We start from the raw sequence: 22031 nt of genomic DNA, 5'->3' as shown, positions 1-22031 counted from the left end.
AGAGAAGCACACAGGGATTAGTGCATGGTAGAGACTTTTTAGGGATCTTGTGGGAACCAAAAGAATGGTTTCCTTTTGAGAAAAACTACAGATACTAGGTGAAATGTTCTAATAACTGCTCACCTCTCGAAACCAGTTGATAGTAAGATATATAAGTGAACACATGAATGAAAGTTCTTTAACAGACATGGACTCCAGCCTGTCTCCAGGCTCCAGGTCAGTGAGCAATAAAGGACAATCTAAAAGAGAAGAATAGATTTTTTACTCCCTTTCGTTCAAATCAACAGAACCTGGATGCTGCCCCTAGAGCTAGCTCTCCTATGTAGTTTCCCCTTTAACTTGTATGTGAAGATCAAGCTTTGGTAAGCCCCAAACTACTTCCATATTAGCAGCAGTTAACAAATATAATTAAGAAGTCTTTGCAACAATTATAGAGGCAAGGACCAGAAAGCAATGTGGAACTATAATAACAACTGATTTGTTAAAATGTTGGGGTGCTATATGTATCACTTTGTCTTTGGAACTCTATTATTACTGTTCTACTACTCTGTGAAGTCAGAAAATTCCTCCCCACACACCATGTACTGGTCGGCCCCTTCCTGAGTTTACCAAAGAAAGGTCACAAAGAGGAAAGGATCGGATAACGTTGTCCTGTACCTAACAAACCATCAATCTCCTCCAAGTTTCCATTATGTTGTTGCTCCACACAAAGTCTTAGTAACCGGAAATAGGGAGCCAGGCACAACGGAGACACCAATCTGGGAAGGAAAAATCCATCTCTATATCACACTTTATAGGCATATTAGTCCACATTTATGGGAAGCCCAACCTTATAATTAGAGAAGTTTTGCCCAAAATAACTGTCTACTTTTAAGAACATATGACAAGGGCCCTGGCCAGTTTGGCTCAGCAGTTAGAGCGTTGGCCTGTGGTCCAGAGACCCGGGTTCGGTTCCCGCTAAGGGCACGTACCTCGGTTGCAGTTTGTCCCCGACCCTCGTTGGGTTGTGTGGGTGGCAACCACTCGATATGTCCCTTTCACATCGATGTTTCTCTCTCTCTCTCTCCCCCTCCCACTCTATCTGAACAAAAAATGGAAAAATATCCTCGGGTGAGGATAAAAAAAAAAAGAACATATGACAAGGAACTTAAGGAATGCTCAGAAAATAAATAATGAGCTGAACTGGATGAAGGCAGAGGTGAGTAAAATGAATGCCCATGTGTTAGGAAGGAGGGAGTGAGAATGGCAGAGGTAGATAACTATGTGTCCATGACAGGGAAAAAGAAACAGAAACAAAAATAGCCTTACACAAACCTGCTGGCTATCATGAGGCAGTGCAAATTCCAACCAAAAGGTCCAAGAGAAAAACAAAGATTCTGCCCCATTCTCAGTAACCCATCCAAATACTACCTGTCTTGGGTCTGCAAGAACTCTGGAATTCTCTGTGAACATTCAAAACATCAGCAGAGGTTTTAGAAAAGAAAAAGTGTACTGACTTGTGGTCTGATTCCTGTGAAGTCATTCTACCCTCATCTTCTGCAAAGTCCTGAGAGAACAACAGTGGCAAGAGGTTGATGGCAATCCCATCATGATTATTGTATTCTTCTAGTCCATAAAGAGCTTTCACAGGAAATGGATAGTCACTGCGGAGAGAAACCAGAATCTGATGTCCCAACTCAAGGGTATGCAAATCTATAGGGGGAACCACAAGAACAAAGCAATCTCCCTATTATGAGGAGAAATGAGGAACAGGAGAGAGAACAAATGGGGAACTTTTTTGCAATTCTTGAGCTGGGGGTGCTGGGTTTGGGATGAAAGTTGTGGGACTGGCCTAGATTTGGCTGAGGTCAAGGGCATTCTGATGTCTGTACTAGCTCTGACATAATTTCTTCACCAGTACAATCAAGTCAGTGAGTAAATAGAACTTACCCTTTTGGAACAGCACACAAGTCCACCACAAAGGCATCTTGGAAATCATTAAAGATGGTCTGCCCAACCCATTCCTTCAGGAAACAAACAAAAAAGGCTGCAGAGCCCAGGGTGTACTTGCTATGAAGCTCTAAATAAACTACTGACTTTTCTAAGCCTCAGTTTCCTCATTTCCAAAAGGAAATAACAATAATATATTCCTCATTATTATGAAGTAAAAAAGACATAATGCATGAAAAGTGCTTAACACAGTGCCCGGCATAGAATAGATGGTGGCTATCAACAACATCGTTAACATTTTCAACACCTGCTCCTTACTGTTATTATCTGAAGAAGGCTTCAGAGGAGAGGTCTGAGGCAGGGTAAGTAGAACAGCCTTCCCACTTAAAATATGGGAGAGCTCATAGAAAAATCTATTTTTGTAACAAAACAGAGAAAGAAAGATTGAAGAATGTGTAGTAAAGAGCACTCATGCTCCATTGCTTTAAGAAAAGATTCTTGGCCTTACCAGGGCTTTTGGAGCCAGCTTTGCTCCTTGAATCATGTTGGCAAATTCATCGTAATAAAGTACAGAGGCCTGAGGAGACTGCTTACTGCAGGAATGAACCAACTGCAACAAGGAGGTCACCTGGAGCAACCAAAGAAAAAGAATGGTTCAGCCCTTGGCTGCCAATGCTTCCCTAAAACCACTAGCCCCACTTATTATAGGTTTTGTCCTGTCCAATTATACTGGCAAAGATCTTATTACCTCTCACCTAAGGTTTTCCTGAGTATCCATTTGGACCAGTCTATCTCTTTCTAATCTCATCTCTTTTCCAATCCATCAGACTCATGCAGCCATTAACTTTTCAAAAGCAAAGCTTGGATTATGCCATTTCCAGGCTTAAAAACCTTTAAGAACTACCTCTGCATAAAAAATTAAATCAAAATGTCCTGATTCAGATTCAAGGCCCTGTTTTCTAACTCCAAAATAGCTTTCTCTCCAACTCTCCAACTACACATTACTATGCTCTGGTCAACCTGCTATTCTTCAAACATGGCCTACCTTTCTTGCTCTCTGGGAATTTACAATTGAATTAGGGAGAGTACACAGATACAGAAATAAAAGCAATGCAAGCCAGTAGCGTCTAAGTGCCACAAGCCAAAAAAGCTATGCGTTCTAGAAAACATACTGAAAAAAGCAGTACACCTTCTAGTAAACTGACAGTGACCAGAATCGATTCCTCAATTACTCATAAACATATCCAATTACATTATAAGAGCTCACCTGTGTGTACTGTTCATTGCTCAGGTCTGCTTTCCCTTGGGTCAAACTTGAAGATGTGCTTCTAAAAAGAAGAAATTTTAGCTTCACGTTTGTAATATTTTGTAACAATTGGCAATTAAGTTTAAGAATCTGACCTTCCCTGGGATGGGGGTGAAGATAAACGTGCATGAAATTACAGAAGAATATTTATTTAGGTCATATAAAATGTGGATTAGAGCAAACAATGGCTAGCTTAGTTTTTTTTTTAAGGGCACACTAAAACTAGTAATAATCATAAGCGCAAGTACTAAGCATCGTTCTAACCATTTAATGCTCTCAACAACTCTACAAAGTAAATACTATTATCTTTATTTCACAGATGTGAGAATACAAAGGCACAGAGAGGTAAAGTAACTCGCTTAAGATCATTCAGCTAATAAAAAAATGAAGCTAGTATTTGACCCCCGGCAAACAGAGTCCAGAAAATGAACTCTTAACCAGTACATTATTCAGTCTCTATAGATTACTAATGCTGATTCTAAGGATGTCTCCTGAGGTCCCACGAATTCCTGACGAATCATTTCCATGGAGCATGAACTGAACTCCAATGTCATTTTGCAGTGTTAATGTCTTATCAAGCCCCAATTAAAAAGTTTCTTTAGATGCTACAATTGTGGCATCAAAGTGCATGGGGAGCCCTGGCTAGTGTGCTCAGTGGTTAGACCATCAGCCCGTGCTCTGAAGGGCTGAGGGTTCAATTCCCAGTCAAGGGCATGTACCTGGATTGCACATTCCATCTCTGGCCCTGGTTGGGGCACATGCAGAAGGCAATTGATGTATCTCTCTCACATTGATGTTTCTCACTCCCTCTCTCCCCCTCATTCTCTCTAAAAAGCAATGAAAAAAATATCCTCAGGCAAGGATTAACAACAACAAAAAGTGCAAGGGGGAAAAAATCTACAGGAAGACTTTACTTGTATCAAACATGATGTTCCAGACAGGAATAGCACAACAATAAAGAAACCTTGTCTAGTGCCTAGTCAGAGCAGATACAGAAAAATTGATCCCAGGAGAATCAGGGTTCCCCTTTTGTAGAAATATTTCTAGAACTTTATTTCTTGGCAATCCCTAATTTTTAACCATCACATTGCAATGACTATAATCACAATTCCGTAAAAATTATATGTGGTATATACATTCAAGACTAGAAGGGAACACGGAAAAGTAGCAACTAACATTTGCTCACTTCTCTTATTGTTTTAATATATGCTGCTATAATGATGTCTATACAATGTAACACTTTATTTTGTAAGGCAGAAACTTGATTAACTGACATTGAGTGACAGAAGTCAGAATTTCCATGCATACCTGTCTGCCGCCATGATGCCAGCCATGGTGAGAGCACCAATAATACCAATGAGTTTGTACTTGAATACGGTGCTAGATAGCTGCTTCCGTACCACCAGGTGCATGTCATCCTGCAAGGAGACAATGATATAAAAAAGAAGATGATGCTGGAATTGTACAACAAAAAAGCGTATAGATATTGGAGCTAAAGAACCTAGAATAGCAAGGGTTCTATCATTCACTAACTGTGTGGCCTTAGGCAAGTCATTTCATCTGAGTTTCATTTTTTTCATCTATAAAATGGAAAACAAAATAGAGGGGAAAAGTTTCATGACTTTGGATTGAGCAACGTTTTTTCTTAACCATGACACCAAAAACATAGGCAACAACAGAAATAGATAAAGTGAACTTCATCAAAACTGCATCAGAGGACACCATCAAGAGTGAAAAGACAATCCAAAGAATGGGAGAAAACATCAGTAAATCATACATTTGATAAGAAATATGCACAATATATAAAGGATAACTATACAAACCACCCATTTAAAAAATGAGCAAAGGACATGAATAGATGTGTTTTCAAAGATAGACATAAATGACAATAAGCACAGAAGGCGTTCATCAGTAGTCATTAGAAAAATGCAAATCAAAACCACAGTGAGATACCACTTCACACCCAGTAGGATGGTTATAATTTAAAAATGAAAAAAGTGCCCTGGCCAGTTTGGCTCAGCGGTTAGAGCACCGGCCTGCAGTCCAGAGAGACCCAGGTTCGGTTTCCACTAAGGGCATGTACTTCAGTTGCAGTTTGTCCCCAGCCCTGGTAGGGTTATGCGGGTGGCAGCCACTCAATGTGTCCCTTTCACATCAATGTTTCTCTCTCTTTCTCTCTCTCCCTCCTGCTCTATCTGAATAAAAAATGGAAAAATGTCCTCAGGTGAGGATAAAAAAAAAGAAAAAAGAAAAATAAGTGCTGGTGAGGATGTGGGTAAATTGGAACCGTCAAGTATTCATAGGAATGTAAAATGGTGCAGTCACTGTGCAAAACAGCTTGGTGGTTCCTCAAAACGTTAAACATAATTACCATATAACTCAGCAATTCTATTTCTAGGTATATACACAAATGAACTATAAATAGGGACTCAATGAGAAACTTGTACTTATGTTCCTAGTAGTACTAATCACAATAGCCAAAAGGTGGAAAAAGCCCAGTGTCCACAGGTGGAAAAAGCCCAGTGTCCACAAGTGAAAGAATGGATAAATTAAATGTGGTATATACATTAATACACATAATGGAATATTATTCAGCCATAAGGACTGAAGTTCTAATATATCCTTCAACATGGATGAACCTTGAACCTAGTACATATTATGCTAACACATTTAATATTATGAAATAAGCCAGACACAAAAAGACAAATAGTGTATGAGTCTATTTAAATGAGGTACCTAGAATATGCAAATTCAGAGACAGAAAGTAGAACAGAGGTTACCAGGGGCTACGGGAAAAGGAAAAGGGAAGTTATTGCTTAACAGGTACAGAATTTCTATTTGGGATTATGAAAAAATTCTGATATAGATAGTGGTGACCATTGCACAACACTGAATGTACTTAATGCCAATGAATTGTACACGTAAAAATGTTTAAAATAGCAAAATTTATGTTATAGATATTTTACCACAATTAAAAAATAAAATGACATAGCTCTAAATTAATGACGTGAAGCAATCTCTAAAATGGATTGCTAAATGAAAAAGTCAGGATGCAGAACAAGAGGGTAAGAAGTGGACTATAGGTAACACAAATTTGTAGCCCTGGCCCATTTTGCTCAGCAGTTAGAGCATCAGCCCATGGACTGAAGGGTCAAGGATTTCGGCAAGGGCACATACCTGGGTTGCAGGTTTGATCTCCAGCCCTGGTTGGGGTTGTGTGGGAGGCAACCAATCGATGTGTTTCCCTCACACTGATGTTTCTCTCTCTCTCCTGCTCCCTCTTTTCCACTCTATCTAAAAATCAATGGAAAAAGGTCCTTGGGGGAGGATTAACATAAAAACCCCACAAATTTGTAAATGCTCAGAACATCCAGGAAGCTATAAACTAGTAACAGTGATAGTCTTCAGAGAACTAGCTGTCTAGAGAACTGAGAAAAAAGACACTTATTTTTCAGTTTCTTTCTATACCTTTTGAATTTTGTACCATGTGCATATCACCTAGCTAATTTATTTATTTTTTCTTCTTGTTGCTGTTGTTAATCCTCATCTGAGGATATTTTTCGATTGATTTTTTTTTTGAGTGAGTGGGTGGGAGAGAGGGAGGGAGGGAGAGAGAAAAACATTGATGTGAAAGAGACACATCGATTGGTTGCCTCCCACATGGCCCTGCCCAGGCCAGGGATCAAACCTGCAACCCACATACATGCTCTTGATGGGACTTGAACCTGAGACCCTTCAGTCCGAGGACTGCTGAGCCAAACCAGCCAGGGCAAATTTATTTAAATTTAAATTTAAAAAGTGTGCTGGTTGTTCAGTCATAGTTTAGTATGAATTACCTCCACAGGGTGGCATCAAAGATACAAAAGAGGCATGTATTAAGATTCTAACCTAATCTCTTCTCTTTAGTTCTTTAGTACCTAGTTCAGTGAATTGTGTTCACAAAAACAGCAAGCCCAGATGTAGAATTATCTGTGCTCCCCAGGTACTTAGCACAGAATATGAACGAATTTTCTTACTGTTTCACCGTTAGCTGATCAGAGACCCATTTCCACCCAGGTCTAATATACCTAATATCTCATGTGCTTGGCAAATGGTAGACACTCAATGTTTGTGGTGAGAAAAGAATAAACAAATGCTGGGCCCTGGCTGGTTTGGCTCAGCGGTTAGAGCGTCGGCCTGCGGTCTGGAGAGACCCAGGTTCAGTTCCCCCTAAAAACACGTACCTCGGTTGCAGTTTGTCCCTGACCCTGATTGGGTTGTGTGGGTGGCGACCACTCGATGTGTCCCTTTCATATCAATGTTTCTCTCTCTCTCACCCCACTCTATCTGAACAAATATCAAAAAATGTCCTTGGATGAAGATAAAAAACAAAAACAAAAACAAAAAAAAACAATGCTGGGACTATGGCTATGTATTCTATTTCTACCACTACACAGGCTAGAGTGATTGTTTTCCCCCAGTAAAATTCAATTAAAAAAGGCTTTATTTGTTTGTTTTTATTTTTTAAAATTTTTATTTATTTATTATCTTTATTGTTGAATGTATTACAGATGTTCTTCATTTTTCCCCCATTGACCCCCTCCTCCCCACTCCCGCCCCCCCTCCCACCTTTTCCACACTGTTATCTGTGTCCATTGCTTATGCATGTAAGTTCTTTGGTTTACTTCTTCCCACCCCCAACCCCCTTCTCTTTGAGGTTTGTCAGTCTAGCAACCAATTTGTTCTTTTCAATCCCTTCACCTTTTTCACCCATTCCCCCAACCCCCCTCCCATCTGGCAACCAACAAAATGTTCTCTGTATCTATGAGAATGCTTCTGTTCTGCCTGTTCATTTTGTTTGTAGATTCCATTGTCGACAGATATGTATTCATTGCCATTTTGTTTGTTCATATATTTTATCCTTTTCTTCAAAAAGACCCTTCAACATTTCATATAATAACGGTTTGGTGGTGATGAACTCCTTTAACTTTTTCTTGTCTGAGAAACTCTTTATATGGCCATTGATTCTAAATGACAGCTTTGCAGGATAGAGTAATCTTGGTTGTAGGTTCTTGCTTTTCATCACTCTGAATATTTCTTGCCACTCCCTTCTAGCCTGTAAAGTTTCTTTTGAGAAATCAGCTGACAGTTAATGGGAGCTCCCTTGTAGGTAACTAACTGCTTTTCTCTTGCTGCTTTTAGGATTCTCTCGTTGTCTTGAACCTTTTGCATTTTGATGATGATATGTCTTGGGGTGGGCCTCTTGAGGGTTCATCTTGTTTGGGACTCTCTGTGCTTCCTGGACTTGTATGTCTGTTTCCTTCACCAAGTTAGGGAATTTTTCTGCCATTATTGTTTCAAATAGGTTTTCGATTTCTTGTTCTCTCTCCTCTTCTGGCACCCCTAAGATGCAAACATTGGTATACTTGAAGTTGTCCCAGAGGCTCCTTACACTATCCTCGTTTTTTTGGATTCTTTTTTCCTTTTGCTATTGTGATTGGGTGTTTTTTGCTTCTGTATATTCCAAATCGATGGTTTGCTTCTTGGCTTTACCTACTCTACTATTGAATCCGTGTATATTCTTTATTTTAGTTAGTGCCTCCTTCATTTCTGACTGTGCATCCTGACTGGTCCTTTTTTAAGCTCTTGAGGCCTTCACTAAGTTCGCTGAGGTTCTCACTAAGTTCATTGAGCATCCTTACAAGCAGTATTTTGAACTCAGCACCTGTTAGGTTGTTTATCTCCATTTCGCTTAGTGCTTTTCCTGGGGTTTTGTTCCGTTCTTTCATTTGGGACCTGTTTCTTTGTCTCCTCATTTTGTCTGCCTCCCTGTGTTTGTTTCTATATATTACTTAACGACAGATATGGGGCTAGCTGAGACCAGAAGCTGCTTGTTTGAAAGAATTTAGAAAAACCTGAAGCAGGATCCAAGACAGGCCAATCCTATGGTTAAACAACTGGCAACAGCTTGGGTGGGCCTGAAAGTTGGGTGGGGCGGGGCCTCAGGGAGTCACCAGGGTGGGGCAAACAGTGTGAGCCAGGTTGCTGGAGTCCCAGATAGGGCAGCTGTCTGCCGCCCCAGGGAAGGAGTCACCAAAGAAACAAAGGCCTCTGACAGCATGTTTGTCCCAGAGAGAGCCCCTCTCCAGCCCTCGCTCCAATGGCAAACAGCTCAGTTCTTCCCTGTATGTCTCTGGTGCCCCTCGAGCTGCCTCCCCTGCAAGCTTAGAGGGAGTGAGTCCGATAAGTTCGTGCGCAGGCCCTTTAAGCGGAGCTGCCTGGGGCTCCAGCCAACTCAGCCTCCCTGAGCCTTAGTTCCCGCTGGTTTTTCCAGCCAGAAGTTATGGGGACTTCTCTTCCTGGCACTGGAACCCTGAGCAGGGCGCCTGGTGTGGGAGGGGGACCCCTCAGTCCTCAGAGAGGACCTTCCCAGCCGAGGTAGCCTCCTGATTTTTATCCGCCACACGTGGGTGTGGGACTAGCCCATCTGCCTCCGCCCCTTCTACCAGTCTTGATGTGGCTGCTTCTTAATTACGTAGTTGTAGGACTTCCATTCAGCTTGATTTCAGGCAGGTTTTTTTTTTCTTTTTTTTTTTTTTATCGTCACCCGAGGACATTTTTCCATTTTTTGTACAGATAGAGTGGGAGGGAGAGAGAGGAAGAGATATAGAGAGAGAAACATCGATGTGAAAGGGACACATCGAGTGGCTGCCACCGCACGACCAACCAGGGCCGGGGACAAACTGCAACTGAGGTACGTGCCCTTAGCAGGAATCGAACCCGGGTCTCTCCGGACCACAGGCAGACGCTCCAACCGCTGAGCCAAACCGGCCAGGACGATTTCAGGAAGTTTTGAATGATGGTTGTTCTGTAGTTTAGTTGTAACTTTGATGAGGTTGTAGGAAGATGCGATACTATATTTACCTATGTCGCCATCATGACCGGAAGTCTCTATTTGTTTGTTTTTAATATGTTTTTATTGATTTAGAGGGAGAGGAAAGCAGAGGAAGAGAAACATCAATGAGAGAAAGAAACATCAATTACGTGCCCCCTACTGGCGATCGAGTCCACAACCCAGGCCCATGCCTGACTGGGAATTGAACCAGTGACCTCTCAGGACTTGGGACAACACTCAACCTACTGAGCCACACCGGCCAGGGCACAATTAAAGAGGTTTAAGAGTCTTTCTAAACCCACTGCCTCTTACCTGGATATGACTGCTGCCTTCATGCTGTTTGCTAAATGCCAATGTGCTGAGAATATAGAAGAGTTTTCGTATTTGCCGAGGGGACATTTTATCCAGATAATCTAAAATGCCCTGTGAGAAAAAATGACAATGATATGGATAGCAACTAACACTTTTTTCCTTTAAATAAAAGAAAAAAAATTAAATCCTTATAAGAGGTATACACAGATTGCCAGTTCTCCCTATTCTTTTTCTCTACCCTTCCTCCTTTTCCTTAGTGGAAACAATATTCCACCAAAAGTATGTCTCTAACCTTATTCCTTATCATCTCAGCTTCTATTTCAAAAATTATTCATTCTGACCCTGGCTGGTTTGGCTCAGCAGTAGAGCGTTGGCCCACAGACCAATGAGTCCCAGGTTCGATTCCAGTTAAGGGTACATACCTAGGTTACAGTTCATCCCCGGCACAGGTAGGGGTCGTGCGGAAGGCAACCAGTCAATGTGTCCCTTTCATGTCAATGTTTCTCCCCCTCTCCCTTTTTCTCCCTCTCTCTGTACCTGAAGATAAACAGAAAAATATTCTCGGGTGAGGTTAAAAAAAAAATTCATTCTGGCCCAGCTGGTGTGGCTCAGTGGTTGAGAGAGTCAATCCATGCACCAAGAGGTTGCAGATTCGATTCCCATTAAGGGCACATGCCCAGGTTGTGGGCTGGATCCCCAGTGCGGGGCATGCAGGAGGTAGCCAATCGATGTTCTCTCTAATCGATGTTTCTCTCTCTCTCTCTCCTTCTCTCTAAAATCAATAAAGAAAAAAAAATTCATTCTGAAGTGTCACAAGAGAACTACTCACTTTTTGATCTTGGGCAAAACCTCAGCTTTCTCATCCCTAATATGGGGATAACATGGCCTACACAGTTATCTTTCAAAGCCCAGACTTAATTATTTCAGATTCCTCTTAAAAAGCTAGAACAGCTCTGGCCAGTGTAGCTCAGTGATTAGAGCAATGGCCCACGCACCAAAGGGTCTCGAGTTTGATTCCTGGTGAAGGGCACATACCTGCGTTGCAGGTTCCATCCCTGGCCCTGGTCAGAGCATGTGCAGGAGGCAACCAATCGATGTGTGTTTCTCTCTCTCTCTTCCCTTCCCTTCCACTCTCTAAAAATAAATGAAAAAAATATTCTCAAGTGAGGACGAACAACAAAAAAAAACCTGGAATAGCTCTCTATTGTCTGTAAGATAAAGTTGAAACTCTTAGCATGGGATTTGAGACCCTTCATAATTTGGCCCTGTCCTGTGTCTTCCAAACCTCATCTCCCACCATAGATCCTATTTGCCAACCATGCTAGTCTACTTGTCATGTGTCAGGCACACCGTGGACTTGGGTGCCAATTTGCTTCTGTTCAAACTGTGCTGTGCCTACATGTACTTTTCTTTATTAAATCATTACCATCCTTCAATAATCACTCAAATATTATCTCCTCTTTGAAAACTTCTCCAGTTTCCCAGGTCAGATTAATTATTCCTGCTCTGATGTATCTACAGCACTTTATCTTTATTAGAGAATTCATCACGTATTTATAATGACTTATGTGTCTTACTTTCTATTATCAAAGGCAAGGACTGACTTTTGTATCCACAGACCCAAAATAGAGCCTGGCACATAGTTAAGCATAAAAAAGTATTTGCTGAATGAATTAATGCATAGATGAATTATGTTTTCTATTATTTGCTCATCACCTCACCTCCTTCTTGCCCCCTACCAATTACAGTGCTCAATATTTAGAGTACAAAATAAACTATTGCTAAGAATAACGGCTATCTCTCAGATATATGCAAGAAAAATAAATGATTCAATATATGTCAATTGAGGGACTAGATACCTTCACAAAGACAGCATTTAGCCTCATGGCAGATAGGTTCAGAACTACCAGCTCTAAGAGGACATCCAATGCAATATCAACTTCAGCTTCATTCCCACTGCAGACATGGGTCACTAGTGCACCAATCACTTCCTATACAGAGAAGAGTCAATAGGATGGTATTAAGCAAAAACATGGTACAGCCATCTTAAAGTAGTTCAGGCCTGAGGCTATTCCAATCTCAGTTTGGTTAAAATCTCAATCCATCCTAGCCCATCGTAAAACTTTATTATCTAGTTTTCATTAATGTTGGTTTAAGATTACACCAAATCTAACTATGCTACCATCCAGTCATTTCTCATAATTATCTAGATAGTGAGCACTATCTAATAAAACAGCGATTTTTAACCAGTGTGTGTAAAAATCTTAAAACATGCAATACCTATTTAGTCAGGAACAGTGAACTCTTTTCCCCAGATTGCCAAATAAAAAAATGGCAATAGCCAATACAATAGCCACCCAGTATGGATGACTCAAAATTATACCTACATTGTTGTCAGACTGGTATAAAATATATATTTTTTGGTGTGCCACGGAATTTTAACAATTAGTGTATGTGTGCCATGAGGTGAAAAAAGTTGAAAATTGCTGATCTAAACCTTCCTGATTTTTCTCCATGGCACAGTCTTTCTCTTTCTCATATGGATTAAATATTACCCTTTAAGTTGGGTTTGTATTTAACTTACTGAAATTTACTGAAAAGATGGCCCTTGAGGAGCTAAAAGTTTTTAAAGATTTTATCTGGTAAACTTGTATGTTTCAAGCAAACATGTCATGATAGTATTTTTAAGACAATAAGATGGGCCCTGGCCGGTTTGGCTCAGCAGTTAGAGCATCGGCCTGCGGTCCAGAGAGACCCGGGTTCGGTTCCTGCTAAGGGCATGTACCTCGGTTGCAGTTTGTCCCCAGCCCTGGTTGGTCGTGCCAGTGGCAGCCACTCAATGTGTCCCTTTCACATTGATGTTTCTCTCTCTCTCTCTCTCTCTCTCTTCCTCTCCCTCCCTCCCACTCTATCTGAACAAAAAGTGGAAAAAAATGTCCTCAGGTGAGGATTAAAAAAAATAAATAAGATGGCTGCAAAAATTGTCTTAGATGCCATTCTCCCTTTCTTTTATACTGCTGCTCCATACTAAGTCATATGGCTTCCTCAACGCAGTAGCTAGCTCATGTTAGCTGAATCTATTGCTGGTTTAAATTTTTAAAACTTCATCTTCATTTTTAAGTTCCAATTTTTTTTTTTATCTTCACCCGAGGACATTTATCCATTTTCTGTTCAGACAGAACGGGAGGGAGAGGGAGAGGGAGAGACGGAGAGACAGAGAGACGGAGAGAGGGAGAGAGAGGGGAACATCGACGTGAAAGGGACACATTGAGTGGCTGCCACCTGCCTGACCAAACCAGGGCCAGGGAAAAACTGCAACTGAGGTACATGCCCTTAGCGGGAACCAAACCTGGGTCTCTCTGAACCGCAGGCTGACGCTCTAACCGCTGAGCCAAACCGGCCAGGGCCATTCAAATGTGTTTTAACACCAGGCTGGAGTGGCTCAGTTGGTTGGTGCTTCCTCCCATGCACCAAAAAGATTGCCAGTTACCTTCCTGGTCAGGACACATGCCTGGATTGCAGGTCTGATCCCCAGTCAAGGCACCTATGGAAGGCAATCCATCCATGTTTCTCTCAAATGTGTTTTAACATTGTTAATAACTGGTATAGCATATATAACAAATACAAAATAAGACACTTTGTTTTGTTTTCATAACCACTTTCCGCAAGTACTACAGCCCTCTCTCCATGGATATGCGCTATTAAATTTTGTGTTTCACCCTTGTCAGTTTGGCTCAGGAATTCGAGTGTCCACACAAGGACTGAAGGTTTGAGAGTTCGATTCCCAGTCAAGAACACATACCTGGGCTGCAGGTTTGATCCCTGCCCTGGTCAGGGTCCTGTGGGAAGCAACCAATGGATGTCACTCTCACTTCAATGTTTCTTTCTCTCTCTCCCTGTCCCTCCCTTCCATTCTAGGAATCAATGGAAAAATATCATTGGGTGAGGATTAACAAAAAATAAATAAATAAATAAATTTTTTTTAATGTCTCATGTTCATGAAAATAGGGTTAAAGTCTCAGGCTTTCTCCTTCATCTGTTTTTTTGCCATTTTTCCTAGGAAACTCCAGGATCAACTGGCAGTTGATTATTTGCAGCTACATTTGAAGACTGCAATTCCTTTACTGTGAAAACTTCCTGATAACAGCAGCCCTTTAGGCCAGTTTATTTGCAGCACACTGGATGTGAATCTTCATTTTAGACTCAGAGAAGTTTAGAGCTCAAACATAGTTTGATCCTCCAGTCCAGTATCTTCCTTTTATTGAGACGAGGAGTGGAACTAAGTTTCCTCAACTCCCAATTCAGAACTCTTTCTCAATGCCTCTAGCAAGAAATAAACACCAGATCACATGCAAGTCACTTGGCATCATATTTCTCTCCCCTCCCCCCCTTACAAAACAAATATTTCAACATACCTGCTGGCAGTAAGTGTCAAAAAACTTAAATGCATATTTGTATAGGAGACTGCCAAATAAAATTATACTCTGGTCCAGGGAGTGCAACAAATTCTGAGCCAGCGACAGAATGGATGGACAAATATCCTTAAGAACCTTGAGGGGAAAGAGGAAAGAGAAAAAATGCTGTGGGAGAAAGTTATTATAGCACCAGGAGTTGCTAACCCTTTTGGAATATGAGCTTTCTCCCAGCCAACTCTCATGTTAACTAAAGAAACCTTAATCTTTGTTTTATTCAGAATAATCCTTTACCATACTGAATTTTCACCCTGGATCAATGGGAGTCAACATATAAGAACTGAACTTGAAGTCCTGGCTAAGGTTTGGCTCAGCGGTTAGAGTGTCGGCCTTTGGACAGAAGGGTCTTGGTTTCGATTCCTGGTCAAGGGCGTGTACCTGGGTTGCAGGTTCGATCCCTGGCCCCAGTCAGGGTCATGCGGGAGGCAACCAATCGATGTGTTTCTCTCACATCAATGTTTCTCTCCCTCCCTCCCTTTCACTCTATCTAAAAATCAATGGAAAAATATCCTCGGATGAGGATTAACAACAACAACAAAAAGAAAGGAACTTGAAGCTCAAAGAAGTCAAATTATAAGCCTAATAGCACTGTTTGCATCTGTCCAATTTGGGACTAAAATCCACATTTTCTAAACCCCAATTTCCTCACTCAATTATATAGCCTCTCTAGTGATATACTAGGCTTGCTGTGCCCTGGTTATGATTTGAAATCAGTTCAATGCTACTTAAACTGATTTCTTTTAAAGAAGATCAAGAACAGCCTCTCTAGTGATATACTAGGCTTGCTGTGCCCTGGTTATGATTTGAAATCAGTTCAATGCTACTTAAACTGATTTCTTTTAAAGAAGATCAAGAACAGCCCTGGCCGGTTTGGCTCAGTGGTTGGAGCGTTGGCCCACGGACCAGAGAGGGTTTGGTTCCCGCTAAGGGCATGTACATCGGTTGGGGTTGTGTGGGTGGCAACCAATATGTTTCTCTCACCTCGATGTTTCCCTCCCTCCCTCCCTCCCTCCCTCCCTCCCTCCCTCCCTCTCCATCTGAAGATAAATGCAAAAATGTCCTCAGGTGAGGATTAAAAAATAATAAAGAAGATCAAGAACAGAACTGGTCTCATCATACCAAGAAGGCATTAATGGATCCTGAGTGAAAAACCAGTTATTAAGTCCAGCTTCTTTACTGATATCATCACAATGAAAAGAAAATCTTGCCCTGGCAGGTTTGGCTCAGCGGTTGGAGCACTGGACCATGGACCAAAGAATCACAGGTTCGATTCCAGACTTCAGTTGCGGATCAGGCCGTTCAGGGTCATGTGGAAGGCAACCAAGAGATGTTTCTCTCTCTCTCTCCCCCTCCTTCCCTTCTTTCCACTCTATCTAAATATAAATGGAAAAATATCCTCTAGTGAGGATTTTTAAAAAAGAAAAGAAAATCTTAAATTAAGCAATGAACTGGATATGATGCTTCACTGAGAAAACTATAGTAAAAAAATTATGTATGATTTCTGCTCTCTGGAGAAATATAGCCCAAAACATATATTATTGCCAGAAATAAGCACAGGAAGAATTACAAGATAAAATTATACAAACATTAAATCCATTTCTAAATATAAAATCTTAAGGCCCAACTACATATTTTCATTAGTTACTAAGTTAAGCCCTAAACCACTGGTCTACCAGTTTTCTAAGAAGGTATACACTGTTAATATCCTAAATATTCATCTGAAAACACCATTCCTAGCTTATAAAATCCTAATTTAAATAGTTTGTATTTCAACAGGAATGATCACGTAAGGTCCATGTTGAATGGCTAAACAGTAATGGTTTAATAAATGCATGATTATGTCTCCACTAGAATTCCTCTGGTTCTGTTATGCTCAGGGTTTTAAAAAACTACTTAGGTCCTGGCCAGTGTGGCTCAGTATGTTGGGCATTTTCCTGTGCACCAGGAGGTTGTCGGTTCGATTCCCAGTCAAGGGAACATGCCAGCTTGCAGGCTCGATCCCTTGTAGGGCGTGTGCAGGAGACAGCCCTTTGATGTTGCACTCTCACATCCATGTCTCTCTCCCTCTCCCTTCTTCTCTCTCTAGAAATCAACAGATGAGTCTTAAAAAACAAAACAAAAACAAAACACCTACTAGAACAGATACACAAGGCAAGTTTGTCAAGTTGCAGATAACAATTAAATTTAGATTCAAAGATCTCAATAGGCTTGATAAATGGGCTGAAATTAACAAGATGAAATTTTAGATAGGAGCTGTAAAGCCTTCCATTTTAGGTTAAAAATAGAACAAAATTAAAATACTTTCTATGAAAAAGAATTTAGGGTTTAAGTCTAATAAGCTCAACATAAACCAATTTTGTGACCTTTTCACTAAAAAAATGAAAAACAATCTCGGTTTGGTTTTATTAACATCATAATATCTCCATCAAGATAAGTAATAATCCTACTAGATTTTGAAATATACTGAACTCCCTGTCAAAGATCAACACCAAGCAAAAGTGGTGGTATCAAGATTCCCACACTGGATAGGAAAGGTTAAAATGACCTCTTACACCTTTCACAATAACATTGTCTGATTCTCTGACACTTACCAAGTAATGAATACTGAATGTACCCTGGAGCAGCTGTTCTTGAAAGCATCCTGATTGAATCTTATTTCTTAGCACTCTCTCAATGTACTTCTTTGTCTGAGTGTTGGTGCTATAGATGATGAGAAGCATCACCAGGTCAAAAGTCTATTGTCAATAAATACGCAACAGCAGAAAAATAGTTTAATAAACCAGTACACTTACTACTACAAAATAGCAACTCCTAACTTTTACCCATTAAAACACAGAATGGCCCTGGCCAGTTTGGCTCAGTAGTTAGAGCATTGGCCCTTAGACTGAAGGGTCTCAGGTTCAATTCCTGGTTAAGGGAATGTACCTGGGTTGCAGGTTCCATCCCTCGCCCAGATTGGGGCATGTGCAAGAGGCAATCAACCAATGTGTACCTCTCACATTGATGTCTCTCTCTCTCTCTCTCTCTTCTCTCTCTCTCTCTGCCTCCCTCTCTCCCTTCCACTCTATCTAAAAATCAATGGAGGAATATCCTCCAATGTGGATTAACAACAACAAAAACACAGAATGGATGACATTCATTTGCTCAACATACCCATTGGAATACCACATACATTTTCACAAAACCCAGAATATTTTTCAGAGAAATAAAGTACCACAAGTATTAACAACTGGTATCTTTTAAGAAAACATTGGAATACAAGTGAAAGTGATACTATTACAAAATAAACTTTAATATCTTTACATTTATTAAAAGAAAAAATATTGAACCACTTGCCAACTTCAGTATATATTTTCATTATTGTTAGGAAAATTACTTTGTGAAAAGTTAAAGAGAATGTAAATATGTCAATATGGAAAATGTTAAATAAATTATGAAATGCACTTTTGGAATATTATACAGTCATTAAAAATAAATCTAGCCCAGTTGGTGTGGTTAAGTGGTTAAGCGTGGACCCATGCACCAAGAGGTCGCCGGTTCAATTCCTGGTCAGGGCACATGCCCAGGCTGTGGGCCCAAGGGTCCAATCCCCAGTGGGGGGCATGCAGGAGGCAGCCAATTGATGTCTCCCTCTTTCATTGATGTTTCTATCTCTCTCTCCCTCTCCCTTCCTCTCTCTCTAAAAATCAATAAAGAAAATAAAAAATTTTTAATAACAAATAAGTATTTTTTGACAGACATTCATGACATATTGTATAAAAATGTTTTTAAAAAGCAATCTGCAAGATGATAATCATAGTAAAATTCTATTTTTGTAAAAACAATATACAAATCCATATATGTATGAGTGGGCATGCCTGTATACACACACACACGCACACACACGTGTGTGAACAAGAAAAAAATCTAGATTATCTTTGAAGAATGAGATAGAAAGTGGAGGGAAACTTTATACTTTACATTTTTAGATTATTTGGGGGAATTTATCCTTCTTAAGTAGCTTATGTTATCTATGTTTAAAAAAAGTTAAAGCCCTGGCTGGTTTGGCTCAGTGGTTAGAGCATAGGCCCACAGACCAGAGTGTCCCGGGTTCGATTCCAGGCAAGGGCACATACCTTGGTTGCGGTTCATCCCCGGCCCCAGTTGGGGTCGTGCTGGTGGCAACCAATCAATATGTCTCTCCCACATCGAGGTTTCTCTTTCTCTCCCTCCCTCCCACTGTCTGAAGATAAATGTAAAAATATCCTCAGGTGAGGATTACAAAAAAAAGTTAAAAAGTCAATCAGGACAAAAAAGAATAAAACAAATTACTTGGAACTCATATAGCCAACAGCAAAAAATAAATAATCCAATCAAAAACGGACAGAGAGCCTGGCTGGTGTGGCTCAGTGGTTAAGTCGATGGACCCATGCACCGAGATGTTGCCAGTTTGATTCCTGGTGAATGTTCTCTCTCATCAATGTCTCTCTCTCCCTCTCTCTCTAAAATAATAAAGAAAAATTTTTTTAAAATGGGCAGCTCTGGCCAGTTTGGCGCAGCAGTTAGAGCGTCTACCCATGGACCAGAGGGTCCTGGATTCGGTTCCCGCTAAGGGCACGTACCTTGGTTGCAGTTTGTCCCTGGCCCTGGTTGGGATCATGTGGGTGGCAACCAGCTGACGTGGCTCTCACAGAGATGTTTCTCTCCGCGCCCCCCCCCCCCCCGCTCTATCTGAAAATAAATGCAGAAGTGTCCTCAGGTGAGGATTAAAAAAAAAGGGCAGAGAATGAATGAATGAATGAATATTAATAAATAAATATAAATAAATAAACAATGGGCAGAGGGTCCCTGGCCAGTTTGGCTCAGCAGTTAGTGTCAGCCTGCAGACCAAAGAGCCTCAGGTTCAATTCGGGTCAAGGCCACATATCTTGGTTGTGGTTCGGTCCCTGGACCTGGTTTGGTCATGCAGGAGGCAACCAGTCGATGTGTCCCTCTCACAATGATGTCTCTCTCTCTCTCTCTTTCTCCCCCATTCTATCTGAAGAGAAATAAAAAAATATCCTTGGGTGAAGACTTAAGAAAGAGAAAAATGCCCTGGCTGGTTTGGCTCAGCAGTTGGAGCATCAGTTTGTGGACCAAGGGGTCGTCGGTTCGATTCCTGGTCAAGAACATGTACCTGGGTTGCAGGTTTGATCCCTGGCCCCAGTGGGGGTTCATGTGGGAGGCAACCAATTGGTGTGTCTCTCTCACATGGATGTTCTCTCTCTCTCTCTCCCTCTCTCCCTTCCACTCTTTCTAGAAATCAATAGAAAAAATATCCTCTGGTGAAGAGTAAAAAAACAACGGGCAGAGGATCTCAAAAGACAATTTTCCAAAGACATACAGACAGCTACCACATACATAAAAGGTGCTCAACATCACTAACCATCAGGGAAATGCAAACAAAAACCACAATTAGATATCGCCTCACACCTGTCAGAATGACTATCATTAAAAAAAAAAAAAAATCAGCATATAACAAATGCTAGTGAGGACATGGAGAAAAGGGAACCCTTGTGCACTATTGGTAGAATATACATTGGTTCAGCCACTATAGAAAACCGAATGGAGGTTCCTAAAAAATTAAAAATATAACTACCACATGATCCAGCAATTCTACTTCTGAATATTTATCTGAAAACAAAATCACTAATTTGAAAAGATATCTGCATCCCCAGCACTATTTACAATAGCCAAGACATGAAACCAACCTAAGCATCCACTGATATATGAATGGATAAAGAAAATGTGGCATAATATATGTCTTGTGATTTGCAACAACATGGATGAATCTTTAGAGCATTATGCTAAGTGAAATAAGTCAGAAAGAAAAAGACAAAATACCACACAATCTCACTTATTTGTGGAACGTAAAAAACAAAACAAAAACCCAAATTCTCAGACACTGAGAACACATTGGTGGTTGCCACAGGTAGGTAGGTGGGAGGGGATGGGCAAAATGGGTCAAAAGGTATAAATTTCCAGTTATAAGTCATGAAGATGTAATGTACAGCATGGTGCCTATTGTTAATAATACTGTGCTATATATCTGAAAGTTGCTAAGAGGGTAGATCATACAAAAAAATTAGTAACTGTGTGGTGATGGATGTTAACTAGACTTATTGTGGTGATCATTTTGCAACATATACAAATACCTAATATGTCAATTATAAGATTTTTAAATAAAGGTTAATGTTCTAATTTAAATAAATAAATAAATTACTTGGGACATCCCTTCACTGAAGGCCCTATTCATTTAGGCACCAAAATTGAGAATCATTACAACAGAAGAGAATACATCTATTAATAATGACAATAAAGACAATGCAGTAGCATGCAAAAAGTTTATGACAAAATATTAAGGAAAAAGATCAGAATACAAAATTGTATTTATATAATTATTTGAAATCTGTAAAAATAGGTATGCTGGTGGCCAAGGGTCATGCAAAACTAAAAACAGTTGTGTTAGGGTATTTTGACTTTTTCTCCCCACACAAAATTAATGACTTTTTCATTGCTTTATTTAATACCATAAAAGCTTTAAAAATGGTCATCCAATAATTAAATAACCCAACTAACAAAACAAAACAGATTTGACTAAAAAAATAAAATAAAAAAAGCCCTTAAAGGAAACTAATCAATATGTAAGAAATTCAATCATCTGACTTCTTGGCAGAAGATAATTCCAGAATTAAGACAGATTCAGTATCATTGCCTTAACAGTGGATGGATTCTCTGACCAGGTCTACATGGGCAGAGAAGTAAAATATGGAATACTATTACCTTGACAATTCTGTTTGGTGGAAGGAAGGGCAATCAGACAGACACACAGGGACCTCACTGATGACGCAGGTGACTCCAGTCTTCAACTTCTCAGTAGTAGAGACTTGGCTATTTTAATGCAACTCGCTATGTTTATTTGGAATGATAATGTTTTCCCTTATGGATATTTTAGGCTTAGTTTATTGTCAGAACAAATGAGTAGGGAAGACGATCTGGCAAGTCACTCCCTCATATTATCTTTCCCAGACAGCTCCTTTTTATTAGAGCAGCTAGAGAAGTCACAGAACGGATGACTGGAGAGAGCAAGAAAGAAAGCAGGAAAAAGAAAACACTAGCC

At 40.4% G+C, this 22031-nt stretch overlaps 1 protein-coding gene across 1 annotated transcript in view; it reads right to left on the bottom strand.

Moving 5' to 3' along the window:
* FANCD2 (FA complementation group D2) overlaps positions 1-22031 on the bottom strand; it is a 68894-nt gene that overhangs the window by 27983 nt on the left and 18880 nt on the right. Inside the window, exons 14-24 of the mRNA XM_036266747.1 lie at positions 17485-17628; positions 14837-14971; positions 12281-12412; positions 10422-10532; positions 4544-4653; positions 3197-3257; positions 2438-2557; positions 1930-2003; positions 1497-1643; positions 658-758; positions 124-239 (exon numbers count right to left, since the gene is read on the bottom strand). Coding sequence (XP_036122640.1) covers positions 124-239; positions 658-758; positions 1497-1643; positions 1930-2003; positions 2438-2557; positions 3197-3257; positions 4544-4653; positions 10422-10532; positions 12281-12412; positions 14837-14971; positions 17485-17628 — 1251 coding nt within the window. The remainder of the gene's footprint in view (positions 1-123; positions 240-657; positions 759-1496; positions 1644-1929; positions 2004-2437; positions 2558-3196; positions 3258-4543; positions 4654-10421; positions 10533-12280; positions 12413-14836; positions 14972-17484; positions 17629-22031) is intronic.

The sequence above is a fragment of the Molossus molossus genome, unplaced genomic scaffold, assembly GCF_014108415.1.
Source record: "Molossus molossus isolate mMolMol1 unplaced genomic scaffold, mMolMol1.p scaffold_m16_p_18, whole genome shotgun sequence".
Lineage (NCBI taxonomy): Eukaryota > Metazoa > Chordata > Mammalia > Chiroptera > Molossidae > Molossus > Molossus molossus.
Note: the sequence above shows the minus strand (reverse complement) of the source record. Positions and strands in the feature narration are given on the sequence as shown.